Raw genomic sequence first — 18,280 nt, 5'->3', positions numbered from 1 at the left:
ATAAATATACAGGGATTAGCAATTGAGTTGCTTCTCCAACATACTGAAAATTTAGAAATAGCAGTCAAAGAACTACTGATTCCAAACTACAAATATATATATGTGTGTGTGTGTGTGTGTGTGTGTGTGTGTGTGTGTGTATACATACAGAGAGAGAGAGAAAGAGAGAGAAAGAGAGGGTAAAATGCATAGATGTATTACTCGAGGGAAAGCCTATATCATTAAGGCAATTAGAATCTAAATTAAATAAAGTGCAAGTGATTAATTCTGTTGGAAATAATTAACACCATAAGAATTGATAAGTGAAGGTACAAGATGTTGAGCATAAGAATTAATTAGTGAAGCATTTCAATTAACACTGAGAACTGGAATGCTAATATTGACACTGTATATATTATATAAGATTGCTAAACAAATTTTTTTTAAAAATTATTAAATTGTTAGAAAGAGTGGATCCCAGATTTACACTTTAGAATTTTTAATGACTCCATACAACACAAATTACAACTATCCCCACCTCATTTATGACGAAGTGTAGTATGTATAATTGACCACAAAATAGATTAATTAATGTTACTATGTTTGGGATCCCAAACAAATTTGGATCAGAATATGTGATTATTCCATATACATTTAAATTGACATTGTGGCACCAGTACAGTAGAATACTTTAAAAGGTGTTTGAATGCAACATTTATATACTAAATTTGTCCAGAGGTACTAATTAGTTTAAGAGCATTTATATTGATCCCTACAATTAGACATGCTTTTATATTTATTTACTAGCAAAATGTTATTAATTGTATTGGCATTAAAGTTGATGTTAGGATTAAAAGTATTATTTATTTCAGATAAAGATATATTTTAACAACAGAGATAAATCTACGACTGGAATAATTAAAATAATGAAAATCAAATGCACAGTTATTAATACTATTTAATTTTTTCTTGTTGACAACAGGTATATTGTTGGCTAGATTAGGTATGGGAGAATAAGCTGATTTAACTGTATATCTATTAGATATTTTGCTGTACTTTTTAGAAGGGGAAAAGTGCCTTTCCAACACTCAGAAGACAATTCTATGAGTGTGAGATGCCACTTGATGTCTGCTGACATTATTTCTATTATGTTGTGGTGAATGGTGCAACCAGATTTAGAGTTACATGTTCTATTACTCTCATAGAAGGTGTTGTAATTAAGATTGTTGTGTAAGCCTGGCATATTTGTATTCAATTTTATTACTCTTCATAAGTAGAGGTCCCTTATTCAAGTCATCAAAGTCTGGCAAGTTTTACATTAATGTATGAGTTGTTCTCATTTCCATCAATTTGGATTGCTATTTTCCGCTTGAGTTTTCACCAATCAACACTAGAGCCTGGCACATGCTTAACCTTAGAATAGGTATACAGATCTCTGTATGTTGTAAGAGGAGACTAAAATGGAATGGAAGGGGATCTGACTATAAAACACCGTCTGAAAATGTTCCATAGCTTCAGGTCAGTCATTGCCTTCTGAGTGAAGCTGCATAGATGGAAACTGCATCAAGCAATAAAGCAGAGTATTTGTGATGAAGTTGTAGATGTATGATAAAGCCTTTTGATACCCAGTAACATATATACATACATATATTGTTAGATAGTGTTAGTATTACTGGATGATGATAACACAGTGAATATCAATAGAACACTGTGTATGGCTACTACAAAGCAGTTATTGTAGTCCCAGCACACAAACTCAGATCAAATCAGTAACCAAATAACTTGCCAACTGAAGAATTCTTGTCATTTATTTGAGTGATTGTGGAAAATATTATTCCTGCTTGAATATAGCTCAGAATGCCATGAAACATGAGAGATATTTATACCAATGTGTGTGTGTGTGTCTATTTATCTATCTGTCTATATATTTATATGTTTATTGTGTGTGTGTGTGAATGTGTGTATGTATACATAGAAAACTGATTTAAAATCTTTGTTTCAGGTATTGAAGACCAACCTGTTTTGTTTTTTGTTTGTTTGTTATATATTTTCTCTTTATATTTATTTTTTAATGATTTTGTTGTGTTTTTTGTGTGTGTGTGTGTGTGTGTGTGTTGTTTTATCTGCTACATTCTTTAACATGCTTTATATATTTATGACAAATAATTCTCTCCATTTCAAACATTCATATGCATACATCTATTCACTGGATCACAAAGACATACATACATACATACATACATACATACATAGTTAGACAGTTATAGTTGAGCATTCTTGTACTGGAGGAGACACACACTCACACACATGTATATATGCACACACTCACACACACATGTATACAGACACATACGTGCATATTGCAATAAAGCATACATAGATATGCACCAAGACACATATGCACACACTGCTGCAATAGGGCAGACAAAAACATGCACACACACATTTGTGAACACCACTGCACTGGAGTATATAGATGCACATATATGCACAGATGGACACTGCTGTACTGGAGCACACAGCTACACAGACACCAAGACACACCAGACACACCTACGCTGAAGCATTTGGTACACATTCATTGCTTTGCACTAGGACACACACATAGTTACTTACACATACACACACACACATTCATGCACACTCACACATCTGCAGCCTTGCATTGGAGTATGCACATCTAAACACATGCACTACATGCCTTTACATACATCACATCCATCACTGCTCTGAAGCACATGGACGAATGGACACACACACACACACACACACACACACACATGCATACACACTTATACATGTACACACACACACAGACACATACACATGCATACATAAACACACATACATGTCTGCATCTTTGCATTGAAGTGTGCTCACATGCCTTTACACACATTACTGATCTGAAGTACATGGACACACTGATCTGTGCACACACACACACACACATTCACACACCTATATATACACACATGCACACACACAAAGTATTTTCTCATAATTAAATGTTTCAATACAAACTCCTGTTATCTTTTTGTTCTGATGTTTCTCTCCCTGTTCCTCTCTTCAAGTGAACTCTTCAAATTCCTCAACACACTTAATTTGATCCTAATTACAGAATATTATGCATGTGCATATACATTAATTAGTTCACTCATAAAAACACCCACACACACACCCACACACACACCCACACACTTGTACACATACTTAAATATGTACAACATACACATGCGCATACACACATATGCATATACATGGAATTATTCTTTTCTTGTTCATTTTGTCATTAACAATTTCAATAGATGTATTTAATGCTTATGATCATTTGTATGTGTGTGTTTATGCCTCTATACATGTATATGAATGTGTGTGTGTGTCTGTATGTGTATGCATACGTGTGAGTTTGTGTATGTATGTGTGTGTGTGTGAGTTTGTGTGTGCATCCACATGTATATATGTGTGTGTGTATATGCTTATACATGTATGTGTGTGAATCTATATGTGACTGTGTTATAGGTGTAATGTGTGATGAAACACATTTATTTAACACTGAAGCCATTTTCTATATAGGACACTCTGACAGCAATTCGTGAGGAGAACAGGCACTTTGAAGAACTCCACAGCATTGTAAGATTTGCTTCTTGCAGCTAACTTTTAAGTTCTTGATAGAGCTGCTGGCATTCATATTCTCTCTCTCATCCTCTCTTTCTCTGACATTTCAAGGATTTAGAAACTACTATTGCATCAAATACTTCTCTTTTAATTGCCTGGTATCTTATCTTTAATAGGCTTCTTTTGCTTGCATTAAAATGATATATCAATATGATAATTATTAGTGCGACATGTATTTCTCTCATCTGATATTTATAGTCTTGATATGTAATCACCAATAAAAACACAATAAATTCACTTAGTGTATACAAATAAGCAGTGTATGCTTTGTTTTATGAAGCATGGCTGTATCTTGTATTTTATCAAAGATAAAAGCATTGTAATTTCAACCTAATCTAACTGAAATCTAAACATCTACCCCCTACATGGTTTCAAATGCCTGCAGTTTCTTAATTCTTTTAAGCAAAGCTATTAACAATATTGTTATTTAAAGTGAACGGTACCACATAAAAATCAATCTTTAAAATATGCTATTATAAATGGTTATATTTAACATAGTCATATTTTGTTTAGAATTTTGAAATTTTTGAGTTTAAATTTTTACTTCCTCCACCATACTGATAATGCTGTTTGAATTTTCAACAACATATAGTAGGTGCAGGAATAATTGTGTGATCATGACATTTGCCTCCCAACTACATGGTTCCAGGTTCAGTCCCATTATATGTAGCATCTTGGACGAATGTCTTTTACTATAGCCTTAGTTCACCCAAAGTGGATATCATCATCGTTTAACGTCCGCTTTCCATGCTAGCATGGGTGGAAACTGAATGAGTCATCTTCTGCTTCTACCTTACCTGTTTATTTGCTTAAAATTTACCTGATCATTGCAGGTTTTTGCTATGATGTAATCTAAGAATGTATCAATAAAATGATGCTGAAACAGCTGTTGTGAATTTTGAACTCCACTTATATTCTTCTTATATATATATATATATATATATATATATATATATATATATATATATATATGTATATACACATGCACATACAGACACACACACACATGCATGCATGTCAGAGAAATAAATAATTTGTTTGGGAACAAGTAAGGGTTGGCAACAAGAAGGCCATCCATCTGTAAAAAAATTTACCTCCATGAATTCCATCAGATCCATGCAAGCATGGAAAAAAGATGTTAGAATGGTGGTGATATTTGATCCTGCTTAAAAAAAAGTTATTGGATAGTTTAAAATCATTCTTTTTTTTTAATTAGCGATCAATGTTGTTGAGTTGAAAATTAAATCAATAATTTATTAGGGATTGCCAAAAGCGAGAACCTTAAGCATGAATGATCATTTAATTGCAAATATTGAAAACACCAAGAATAGACTGCATTTTATTGCTATTGCTGCTCAGCAGGGATTGCAAATATACTCATATTTGTGGTTTTACTAAAGGCTTGTTATGATCGTTACAGTTTGAATAAAGATGATCTGGAAAATTCCCTAATGATTTTTACTGTTCCACCTGATCAAACAAATTAATGAACCACTGCTTGGTAAATCCCTTCTCTATTGAGTCTAATTTTACCTGGTTGCTCAGCTTGCTAGAATTGGTTTTTGAATCTCTCTTAAATCACACTAAGCTATCTTCAAAGAAAATGGAAGGTCACATTGTGTAATGTGGTTCTAGATCTTCAAAAATGTGTGTGGCCAAAGCTGGAATGTTTTTCATAATAGGGTTGCTTGACGAGGGGTGGCCATTGTTGGAATGCTTTTCATAATAAGTATGCTTGATGAGGGCTGATCTGAGGCAAAACAACTCGGACAATATTTATTTTATTTTCCATTATTTTAAGTCATTTTTAATAAACCTGTCTGTACCTTTTAGAGTAAGCTCGTGTGTATTTGAAAGAAAAGTAAATTCCGGGTTATTTTAGTATAACTTAGTTTATTCTACTAAATGAATATGGTGATATTGACTAGGATATACTTGGAGACCAAATTTCTTATATAACAACCTACATTATCTGTTACATCAGTTTTTCATATAGATTTCCATTTTACTTATAAAAATATTGGATTTCTATGTGTACAGCTGATGAACAATTGTCACTATAAGATATCTGCAAGGAAATCTTTAAAAAAACAAAAAAAAACATGTATTGTTTTTCAAGTGATATATCCATAATTTTGATACTGTAAAATCCACATTAGATAAAAGTTAACATTAGTTCCTATATTACTAAAGATATAACATTACATCACTAGTTCTCTTCCTTGTTAGTTTCATTTATGATATTATTCTCCTTGTACTAATTTGTATATCTTACCTTGAAACTTTCAACTAATACACTAAATGTCATTTTCCCTTTGATTTGTTTCATTTACTAAATGAATGTTTAATTCTATACATATTTTACTGCAGCTTGTTCAAGCTCAGTTATATATGCATGCCTGACAAATGTTTAATCATTAGTCTGATTTATATTGTTATTGTTTGTTGTTAATTAACATTTTTTTCTAATTAATAGCATAAGGTTTATATTGTTATGTAATTTGTGTGAATTAATTTTCCTAGTTATTTTCTTAATTTCTCTTCCTTTGCATGTATAAATATAAGCCTATTGAAAGTTTTGCCAACATTTATACCTGGAATTGTGTGCCAAATTAAATGTTAATCTAATATAAATCACAGTGTTTCTTCTTTACAGATGCAAAATTTTATTGTATTTAAATGGATTTTCAAAATAGTTCTGATTTTCTTCCTTTTATTTTTTAATTCTAACTAGTAAAATATCTTCACAGTTTGCTTTTAACATCTATAAAATATAAATAGTACTGAAGTTGATATAACTCATATTTTTGCATTGTCAATTTTAAAATCTTTGAAATTTTTTCTCATTTAATAGCATAAGGTTATTTTATTCTAAAACGAAGGCTCCTTTTTCTGTTGATTTCATAGCCTTTTTTAAAAAAACAACCTTTTTTTAATAAACTGAGAGCTTTCAAATTCTATATTGATAAAACTCAAGTATATACATGTAATTTTTTAAAAATTTGAAATTGAGAAAACGAACAGTGTTTTTCTTTCTTTCTAAATTTGATTCATAAAACTGTCAAATATTGCAATATGTAATTATCAATACCAAAGTTCCAAAAACATTTTTATTTATTGGAATCAACAGTAAAAGGCAAAAAAAAAAAAATGTCAATAATTTATGAAATATTGGTCTCTGCAAAAATAGTCAATTTGTTCTTGTGCATATATATATATATATATATATAATTCCCATGGAAATCATATATACATGCACTTGTATATACATACTCACTTTCATACACACACGCATACATATATAGTGAGATATTGAAAGAAAAAGCACCACTTTTTGTTGGTGAATTTAAAATATTTTTTCATCATAATGATATGCATGAAAGTCAAGATTTTAACAAGTCTCTTAACAAGTTAATCACAAATAAACCTGGATTTCTAACTATGAATGATAATTTTCCAAACAACTAAACATTCATAACAAGTAACCTAATGACGATTCTACTGACACCATTACCGACTAAATTAGAACTTATTGTTTGAATTAGCATTAAAAGATCACCAGGTATTTGTAAAGACAGTCTCTTGAAAATATTCAGTATCTGCAAAATTATTTATTTTCTCCCTATTTTTCAACTTTTTGCTCAAGTTTTTCTGTTATTATTTCTAGAAATATGCACTTTTCTAAATGAGAGTATCTATCTTTGTAGTAACATAAAAATATTCTGTTATCAGTGATATTACTGATGTCAGGCAATGAAGTCAAGGTGTCAGGATTTGAACTTTTTTGTAATACTAGACATATTTAGTTGATCATTATGGACTAGCTATAAGCATCCATTAAGTACATATTGTTTTATTCTACATCTGATTCATTTTCATGGAAGAAAAATCATTAATGCCCTTCAGAAAAAGACGCAATATCACATAATTTTAATTGCTTCCTTTAAAATATTTCTGTCTAGGATATTATTATTTGATATCTATTTTACTCTATTTATATATGTTTGTGTGTGTGTGCATTTATATATATATATATATATATATATATATATATATATACCTATATATATTTAGAGTATTTAGGAAATTACTTTGATACAGTTATAATATTTAGAGAAATTTTTTTTTAAGTTAAGATTAAGAAAGAAACTTTTTAGAGAGTAGAATGGTACTAACCTTTAGGAAGGTGTTTCAAAAATTGTGTGTAGGCATTAATAACACACACACACACACACACACACACACACTAATATGGAACAGCAAAAATGGATGCTCTACACAACATTGATGGAAAAATATTCTTTATTTGTGGGTTAACGAGCTACCAATGGTTTCATGTGAAGAGAGATCTCTTAAAAATTTTCAAACTGCTACCTGGTAACATTGGTACTCCATTTTAAAGATGATTAGCAGCATTCTCATGTGGCAGGCTTGAAAATTGTAAAGAGTTCCTTTTTTTATAGGAAACCATTTGGTAGCCTTTTTAACCCACAAATAAAGTATGCGTGTGTGTGTATACCCCATTCAGCTAGGGTTGACTTTACTTTCATTGCTCCAAGAATCAATAAAATAACTATTTATAAGAACAGTATGTTACTGAAACATATGGTATTCTATATATTACAGCATTATTGAAATTTAAGCATATTGCTTTGCATTCTTAATATCATGTGATATTAGGATTGTAAAAGTTATCAGATTTATTTTTATTGCTTAAGTGGATTACGATAATACTAGAGACATTATTACATTTGTTATAAACTGCTTTAGATTAGCAGCAAGGTTAAATATTAGGAATGAGTGATGTAATTGACTGTTTCAATACAAATATATTATTGATGTTTATTTATTGAGCCTCACTCTTATCAAAGAGATAGAATCAAAACTCAGTGCCGACGTGATTTAATATCCAATCTAAGAGATATCAAACTAGATAATCTCAGACATTTAATCAAATGTGTTTCTCTTTCTGTCATTGCCAGTGTTGCACTGGTGCTCACATTTTACCGTGTGCACACAGGGAAAATACGTTCACATTTTACAAGGAAAATATGTACTCACAATATTTGAGATGTAATCGGACATTTTACTTGAAGAAATTTGAGTGATAGTCACTCACATGGCTATACATACATATATATATATATATATATATATATATATATATATATATATATATATGTATATATATAAATATAGGCATGGTTGTGTGGTAAGAGTCTTGCTTCCCAACCACATGGTTCTGGGTTCAGCTCCACTGCATGGCACTTTGGGCCAGTGCCTTCTACTATAGCCTTGGGCCAACCAAAGCCTTGTGAGTGGATTTGGTAGACAGAAAGTGAAAGAAGCCTGTCATATATATATTTATGTGTGTGTCTTTGTGTCTGTGTTTGTACCCCCCCCCCATCACTTGACAGCCGATGTTGGTGTGTTTACGTACCCGTAACTTAGCAGTTCAACAAAAGAGCCTGATGAAATAAGTATCAGGCTTACAAAGAAGCAGTCCTGGGGTTGATTTCTTTGACTAAAATGCAGTGCTCCAGCATGGCTGCAGTCAAATAACTGAAACAAGTAAAAGAGTAAAAGAATATATCCCTGTGAGCATGTGTATATATACCCTTGTAAGCATATGTATATCTATACTTGTAAGTATGTGTATGTGTGTGTATATGCACACATATATCCTTATAGCACTCATTAGTTTTAATAATGTCATTTACGTGAGGTGTAGTTATGCAATATAAAATGTAAAAGCTACATGTTGCCTCTTGAGAGATATATAAGTAACATCCGTTTCTTAGAAAACCTAGCTTTAACCTTTGGGAAAACTGGAGAAGACATAAATTCTGAAAGCTCTAAATTCATTTCATATATACCCCATCTTCCTCATTCACAATAAAGAGTATGTATAAATATTAAATTTATTTACTCTGAAAACCAAGCATTGCCTTTCCCTTTTAAATGCAGTATAACCTAACCCATCTTCTGATCTATGTTGTTCCGATATATGTTTTAACTAAATAAGATTGCTATAACAGCATTCTATAAAAGTTTATAACACCGTTTCTGATAATGGATTAATGGATTTATATAAAGCACTCTCTTATATAAGTTCTCTTATATAAGTTACAGCTGCCTAAGTTTTTTCCAAATGCCATTTCTATATGATAACTATCAAAGGAATTAACAAATTATTTCTTTTCCAGTGGTTTCTTTCTTTCTTTTCTCTCTTTTTTCTTTAGTCTTTATTTGGTCATTTCATTGAATTCTGTGGAGCAAATTATTCAAATTAGGACACAGATATTTCTTATGCTTCTTGGAGCTTTTATTTAAAAAAGATTAAATAATTTACATAAATATCTACTTTGCTTTGCTTTTGCACAACTTGCATTTATTCTACAGTCTCATATTGTTAAATGTCTTTCTATTCCAATTTTTTTCAGATAAAATGTCAGTTTTAAACATTTAGAGAAAACAGAATTACACACTAACACGCACATATATACATATGCACACATGTATGCAAATACACAAACACACACACATATACATATATATATATATACACACACACATACATATACATATATACATACATACATACATATATATATATATATATACATATATATATATATATATATATATATATATATATATATATATATATATATATATATATATATACATATATATATATATATATATATATAACTCATCATTAAATTATAAGGTTTTATGTTCAATTCCTGAACTGGACAGTGCATTGTGACATTGGGCAAGTCACTTCATTTCATGTTTATCCAGTCTTTTTAGTTGCAAATGAGTACTACCTTGGTTCTGGTTCAGCTCCTTCTCCCACCAGCTTTCATATTTAGGATGTTGCACAAGATTAAGGGTAATGGGTCCATGAGGTTATCTATATCCGTTCATGACTACACAGGCACTTTAAACAATTAGCATAAGCATGTTACATGTTACTAAGCCACGATCATTCATGAGTAACAGCTGTTTGTATTGTGCACACACATTAATTTATACATGGGTTATCATGCAGCAGTGATCAACTGTAGTGAAAAAAAGTTTATATGCTTAAACTTATAGTTTATAGTTTATATCTCACCAAAGTTAAAATGGCCTTTTGTTGTAATTCCATAATTTTTGATATGCATTAATATCGTGAAACATGTTTAGTTTATGTTACTTTCTCAAACTTTTTTTTTTTATAGTTATAGCATTTGAATAGATTTCTTTAAGATGTATTGAGCTTACAGATTTCATAACCCACAAGATTTACAGTTCTCTATAACATTGTATGATAATGAAGGGGCTCTAAGTGGTTAGAAATAACAACCAAATTTCTTTCAAATGACAATCTGCCATTAAATAAGAAATGTATATTAACAATGTTTGAGGAAAAAGAATAAAAGAACATTCTTTTAATGTCTTCTAACCTGTAATTATTTGCTGTCTCCTATAAGAAATGTCCCATTTTGTAAAATAATGAATTTAGTGTAATGTATTTGCCTAGGGCTATGTCATGCTGATGAGTTCAAATAATGATGAAATGGCACTGTACATGACAACCTAGGATAGAAACTTTTTAATCTTTATAATAAGTAAAAGAAAAACAATCTAAATATGTATATGCTGTGCATCATCATTTCAAACTTCTAACCTGCCATGATTGATTTAGAAGTGATTATCTCCCTTACAATAACTGGCCACTAGGGAAGACCAAATGTTTGTGTGTATTCTATGATATATAAAAAGGTAGGTGAATGTGTATGGCATAGTAGTTAGGCTGTTGTACTCACGATTGATTGCTAGATTGTGGGGTTGATTCCCTGACTGGGTGGCATACTGTGTTCATGAGCAAAACACTTAACTTCATGTTGCTCCAATCCCCCTTTCAATCAGGGGGAAATGTTGGCCTGCTTGCCTAGCCAGCAGGGTGGTGTCATTTGAAGACTAAAACAATACAAAAATGCATTGTGACCAGCGATGTGTAACAATATCTGATAGCCTGGTCAGTCATGTGATCATGTGATTAAAAGATAGAACAGTCAGCTGGATTGCCTTTGATCATGGGTCTGAACTATAGCTAAACAACAACAACAACAACAACAATAACAATTGTTTGATTCTATTTTGAATTTTAAATCTCCTAGGTGATAATTGCACTCAATTCTTTGTAAATCTATTTAACAGATTTACTTCTTAAAAGCCTCATAAACTGTCATGTTAATTATTTATAGAATTACACTGTAATTTCCTGTTTGTTATGAAGAAATATTCTTCACATAATTGTTGGAAATAATTGTATTTGGCTTTATTCTATTCCTGAGTCTAAAGGTGTGAACCAACTCATCAGCTATCTGCTCTTGGGTGCCTCATCAACACCACAACCACTGCTGCAAAACTGTTGATTATGGAAACATTAACTTAATGAAAGAGTCTCTGCAGTATTCTCAATCTGCTAGAAATAGCAGTAAAATTTCCTGCAGATCTTATCTTACTGTCTTAGTAAAAGACAGACAGATGCTTGAAAATAAAATGGAATTGTGATGCTTGTGATGCTATTGGATCTTAGGTTTACTCAATCAGGCTCTGACCTGGGGCTAAACAATACATTGGAAGATGTGGCTACTTCATATGAAGCAGAATGTTTATCATTGCTATTGATTTGGTTTGAACATTCATCTGCTTAATTGAAAAGAATAAAATGAAACTCTCCTGGAGTTTTATTTTACTGACCCCATAAAGGAATTGAACTCAGAGTGTGAAGAGCCAGAAGAATTGTTCAACATTCTAGTGATTCTATCAGCTTTCTACCTTAGGAAACAACAACAGTGTAGAAATTTGCCCAATATTGTGATGGATATAGATTCAAATAAATAAATAGATATTTCACAAAAAGAATTTTACTTGACACTGCTAAGTTTCAATAATCAAACTAAGTATACTTCGAATCTGTTAACAAATTTAGCCAAAGTGCAAGTCCAGTCATTGCCTGCAGCTGAGAGGATTCAAGTATCAATAGTTTAATATAAACTTATCATATTAATGAAGATTGTAGTCTTAAAGTGTGGTATGAAAATATTGATTCATTTGACATGATGCTATTGTGTCTATTTACTTGTATGTAGGCTACTTGCAAGAAGACTTTGGTCATTTCAGAATACTGTCACCTCCATCAGGTGTTACATGTTACATTGACTTATTAGTTTATTCCTAATCACTGCTTGGCACTGATGCTGCTATCTTTATCCTGACCAGGCAGTCCAATAGTGCAACTCAGTCACTAAAGTTGACTGCGTTTTAGTTTAAAGCTATGGCTTTGAATCTACCCAGGGTTATGTCTCTTTGGTATTTCCCATTGAGGAAGGATAAAGAGCCAGAGATATGTGTCTTGGAATCCAATATATATATATATATATATATATATATATCTTTGAAACTGGATCTTGAAACACCTCACATAAAGCTATAAAGGATAACATGTAAATATCCAAGAGGGTTTTGTAACCCAATATTTACATGCTGTTATTTGTAGTTTTATTGTGATGAGACTTATGACACCCCCTTGTGAGAGATAGACTGGTCCAAGTAAGTATAAATAGTAATGATCTGAGTGAGTTTGGAGTCGAGTGAAGTTCGTGTTAGTTCGCAGTGAAGTCAGAAGGTATTGGTTGGTTAGTTCACAAAGAATATTGATTGTTGGTTTGTAAAGAGATTTGTTAGTTTGTTACATTGTTTTTTTACTGTTGTCTGGTTATTTATTGCATGTAACAATTATGTTACAACATTTGGTGACAAGGGTTGCAAAGCTCATGTAGGTTATCTAACAATTTGTTCATGATACAACTTGTTAAATAATGGAAAACTTATTAGCTTCCATAGTACAGTCGCAAAAAACAATAACAAGAACAGCAACAGCAACAACAACAATTATTAGAGCTATATGAAAAGAAGTCCAAAAATGAGGTAAGTTCGTTTTCATCAGACGGTGATTCGAACTTGATTAAGGAATTCAGTTATAACTGAGAGGAGGATATAACTTTTGCATCATGCTACAGAAGATATGAGGAAATTTTTAAGTAGAATTTGTCCGAGTAAAGTATAAATAGTAACGATCCAAGTGAGTTCAAAGTTCAGAGTTTGGAGTCAAGTGAAATTCTTGTTAGTTTGCAGTGAAATCAGAAGGTGTCAGTTGGTTAGTTCACAAGGAATATTGATTGTTAGTTCATAAAGAGATTTGATAGTTTCTTACATTGTTTTTACTGTTGTCTGGTTATCTTATTTATTGTATGTACCAATTACGTTACAACAAGTTTTATATGATGTGCTTCGAGATTCACTGTTCCAACAAAGAATTATTTCACGTTCTCTCATAAGTTTATAAAATTCTTACAATGTCAACATATATTAATTTTGACAAAAGGCCATTTTGAAAGGGGTTGGATTAATACTTTATTATATTTTCATTTAGATGTTTATCTTTACAAGTATACATGCACATGCAAACACATATGTGTATATAACGTTGTGTTTGAAAATATCTCATGTGTGTGGTGTGTGTGTGTGTGAATTTGTATATATTTCCTATTTTTATTTGTATATAAAACTCCACACTTTTTCTTGGGAAAAATAATTTAGACTTTGCAGCAGAAATACATTTACAATCTAAAGCAGCAATGTTTAAGGGGCACTTCAATTTTTTTTTCCTTTTTAGGATTTGTGAATTATTTCAAATATTTTATACAGCAATTATAATAAATCTGACTAAACAATACTTTTCCATATATTGTAATACTAAAGAAATGTCAGTGTGTATTAATAAACAAAAGATGATTTTTCTGATATTTCGTTGCCCATAATTACAGGTGCACATTGTACACAATTAGATATAACAGACACAAACATACATACTCTTGGCCACAAAAATATTTATTAGTATACATTCATTTACATCTGGTTACAAATACATCCACAAAACAAAGAAATAAAATGAAAAGTTAACTGTTCAGCAACAAAAATGTTTGTTTTGTCCCAAAGCCATCACATTTTGTCATCTTCTGATGCTATTCTCTCGTATTTTCACAGAATCTTGGTCATGAAATCCGCTCTAAACAAAGTGAGGTCGATACTTTGGCTGATGAGGTGCACTCGTTGCAACAGCTCACACCTGAAACACGAGCCCCTGCCTGCACCTCACAACTCTTGGCTCGATTTGTAACCGTGGAAGCAAACACAAAGGTACAGTCTTTGATTTTTTTTATCTACTACTACTACTACTACCTTCACCACCACAACCACTACTACTACTATTACTGCTACTTCTACTACCACCACAACCACTACTATTACTCCTACCTCCACCACTAGTACAATCACCTCTACTACTACTACTACTACCTTCACCACCACTACCACTATTACTACTACCACTATTTGTACCACCACCACTATTACTCCCACCTCCACCACTACTTTGACCATTAGTACTACCACTTCCACCACTGCTACTATCACCAACACCACTATTACTACTATCATCATCACCACCAGCTCTACTACAGCCTCTACCACTACCACCACCACCTCTACTACTACTACTACTACTACTACTACTACATTCCATCATATCAATAAATATATAATGCAATTCAGATTTGTTGTCTACTTCTCAGCTCACAGGAATTTTTTGTGAGGATTCTTGCAGGATAAGGAATGAATGATTTTCTATAACTCTACTTCCCGCCTCTCATTTTCCAATATTTCTAAATCACCTCGTTAACTGTTCTGCTCTTGTTCTCCATGCTCCATCAGTTCTCCTCTGATAATAAGGAATAACTTTTACTGACATCATATCTTTCACTTTTTCTTGAGTTTTTTCTCAAATCTCTTTTATTTTTGGCTCTTATTTGATGTAAACGATTCTATGATTTCTAATTATTTTGTTGTTCTCCTCTGTCATAATCTCATATTGATGGTCTCTGTAGACATCAGTTTGTGCTGGGAATCCCATCAGATGTTACAACTTCTGTTTGTAGCCACAGTTACTGCTTTCAACTAAGTGATTCCCAAAATTATTTTCTCACAGAAACCCTTATAAGATATTCAAAATATTAAAGAATGCAACCATGTATTTTGTGTGCAGCTTTGAGGCATAGCTGAATAACCAGGAAGTTTGCACTAACCACATGGTTTCAAGTTCAGTTTGAACTGGTGTCTTCTGCTATGAGCTCTGTGAGTGGATTTGGTAACTGGAAACTGAAACAAGCTCACCATTTTTGTGCATATGTATGTATATACATGTATGTATATGTGCATGAGTGTTTTTGTCACCCAGTTTTCATATCACACAATAGTTGTAAAGGAGTGTCGCCATCATACAAGCAGTGTCATTTCTTTCCAATCTTCAATGGAAACATGTTTGGTCATGAGGACATATTACCTTGCTTGGAAAAAAGTGAGGATTGGTGACAGAAAAGGCATCCTACCATACAAAGTACAGATGCATGTATGGATGCATACACACACGTGCTTGCACACATGCATATATTCATGATGGATTTTTCACACTTTCTATCTGCTCAGTATCCTCTCATAAGATATTGATCAAGAACAATAGTTGAAGACACACAAGGAGATTGAACACAAAACTATTTGGGTGGTTGCAGTGTGAACTTCTTATAACCACTCAACCATAATTGTTGACAAATCATTTAAAATCTAACAATGTTTGGCATAGACAGTTGATGGCACACTGCTTAATTCATCAAGTTTATTCTTTGTCTTTTTGAAAGGCATAAACATTACCACTTCTTGTTTTCTACCCCCACCACATTCTATTTACATTGAAGGCCATTTTCTTTTCCTTTACCATTGTAAGTCTTTCTTGTTCCAACATTTTCTACCTGCATACTGCTGCTCTCTAGAACTCACTACCTTCTGGGAAGATACATGGTTAGGGTATTCAGCTCACAATTGTAAGGCCATGAGTTCAATACCCAGCAGTACATTGAATCCTTGAGCAAGGTACTTTATTTCACATTTCTTCAGTCCACTCAACTGGCAAAAATGAGTTGTACCCATAATTTAAAAGGCTGGCCTTGCCATTCTGTGTCACGCTGAATCTCACTGAGAACTACATTAAGGGCACATGTGTCTGTAGAGTGCTCAGCCACATGCACATTAATTTCATCAGCAGGCTGTTCCATTGACTGGATCAGTTGGAACCCACGTCGTCATAACTGATGGTGCACCATGCACTACCTTCATCTTGTTTTCTTCAGCTCTTTGATATTCAGCCCTTTAAGCTTTCTGTCAGTCAACGTCTTTGGAATTTGTAGGCTTCTTCTTTTTGTTCTTTGTAGTCTCTTACACTACAATGGCCTCAAACTTTGTTAGGGACAAAACCATATAAAGAAAGAAAAAGAAAGAAATCATTGTTCTGGCACAATTCTTTTACTGTATCTTTTCATGAAATCTGTAATGACATTTAGAGTTATCACACCAATTGTGGTGTATTTTTAGTTTTACCATTTTCCCTACTAGCATTTATTTCAGTGACATACAATTGACACGAAAAGTTTAGTGATAAAATATAAATGTGAAACTGTAAGATAATCTACAGATCATTAATTATTAGGCTAACTTGATGCTTGAAACTACAAAATCCTGTGGCTGTTTTTAAATCTTAGCTCGGTTGATTAGAATAGAATTCTAAGATTTGTTTAACACATTTTTCTACTGTTCCTATTTCTGTTTCCATTGTTTCAGGAATTACGGATCTGTAGTAGTAGTAGTAGTAGTAGTAGTAGTTGTTGATGTTGTTCTTTCTTGTTCTTTCTTCTTCTTTCTTTGGTCTTTATTCTTCTTATTTATTTATTGCCCACAAGGGGCCAAACATAGAGGGGACAAACAAGGACAGACAAAGGGATTAAGTCGATTACATCGACCCCAGTGCATAACTGGTACTTAATTTATCGGCCCTGAAAGGATGAAAGGCTAAGTCGACCTCGGCAGAATTTGAACTCAGAACGTAAAGACAGACGAAATACTGCTAAGCATTTCGCCCGGTGTGCTAACATTTCTGCCAGCTCGCCGCCCTAATTGTTCTTCTGTCTCCCTATTCTCTTCCATGCTTGCATGGGTCAGACAAGATTCATTGAGTCAGGTTTTCCTATGACAAGATACCCTTTATGTCACCATCTCCCACCTGTTTCCAAGTAACAATATTTCTCCTTGTCTTCTGATCATGAACAGCACTATGGCTGGACCACTGGCATAGCTAGACTGTGCGCCGCCCAGGGTGGCCCTTCTGTTTGCTGCCCCTGGATCCCACAAAAAACACATATTGCCTAAACCAATAGCCTACAACTGGATGAAAAGTACCACCCCTACTGCCCCACCTAGCTGCAGTAGTGGGCCGGACATGATTTCTTGGCAGATTGCAAATGACTGACACTATTTGTACAACACTGACATTCATTTACAACTAGCACATGATGGCGAGACAAGAAAACTCACTCTCTCTCTCTCTCTGTCTGTCTGTCTGTCTCTCTCTCTCTCTCTCTCTCTCTCTCTCTCTCTATCTATCTCACACACACACACACAC

At 32.8% G+C, this 18,280-nt stretch overlaps 1 protein-coding gene across 10 annotated transcripts in view; it reads left to right on the top strand.

The window, feature by feature from the left end:
- The window catches only part of LOC106881484 (nesprin-1), an 811,219-nt gene that overhangs the window by 370,750 nt on the left and 422,189 nt on the right, over positions 1 to 18,280 (top strand). For 9 of the 10 annotated variants that reach the window (XM_052966929.1, XM_014931893.2, XM_014931887.2 and 6 more), the window contains 2 exons: positions 3,553 to 3,609; positions 14,761 to 14,913. In XM_052966929.1, coding sequence (XP_052822889.1) covers positions 3,553 to 3,609; positions 14,761 to 14,913 — 210 coding nt within the window. The remainder of the gene's footprint in view (positions 1 to 3,552; positions 3,610 to 14,760; positions 14,914 to 18,280) is intronic. The other variant, XM_014931900.2, reaches the window with a different exon arrangement.

The sequence above is a fragment of the Octopus bimaculoides genome, chromosome 4 (assembly GCF_001194135.2).
Source record: "Octopus bimaculoides isolate UCB-OBI-ISO-001 chromosome 4, ASM119413v2, whole genome shotgun sequence".
In the NCBI taxonomy this organism is placed as follows: Eukaryota; Metazoa; Mollusca; class Cephalopoda; order Octopoda; family Octopodidae; genus Octopus; species Octopus bimaculoides.
Note: the sequence above shows the minus strand (reverse complement) of the source record. Positions and strands in the feature narration are given on the sequence as shown.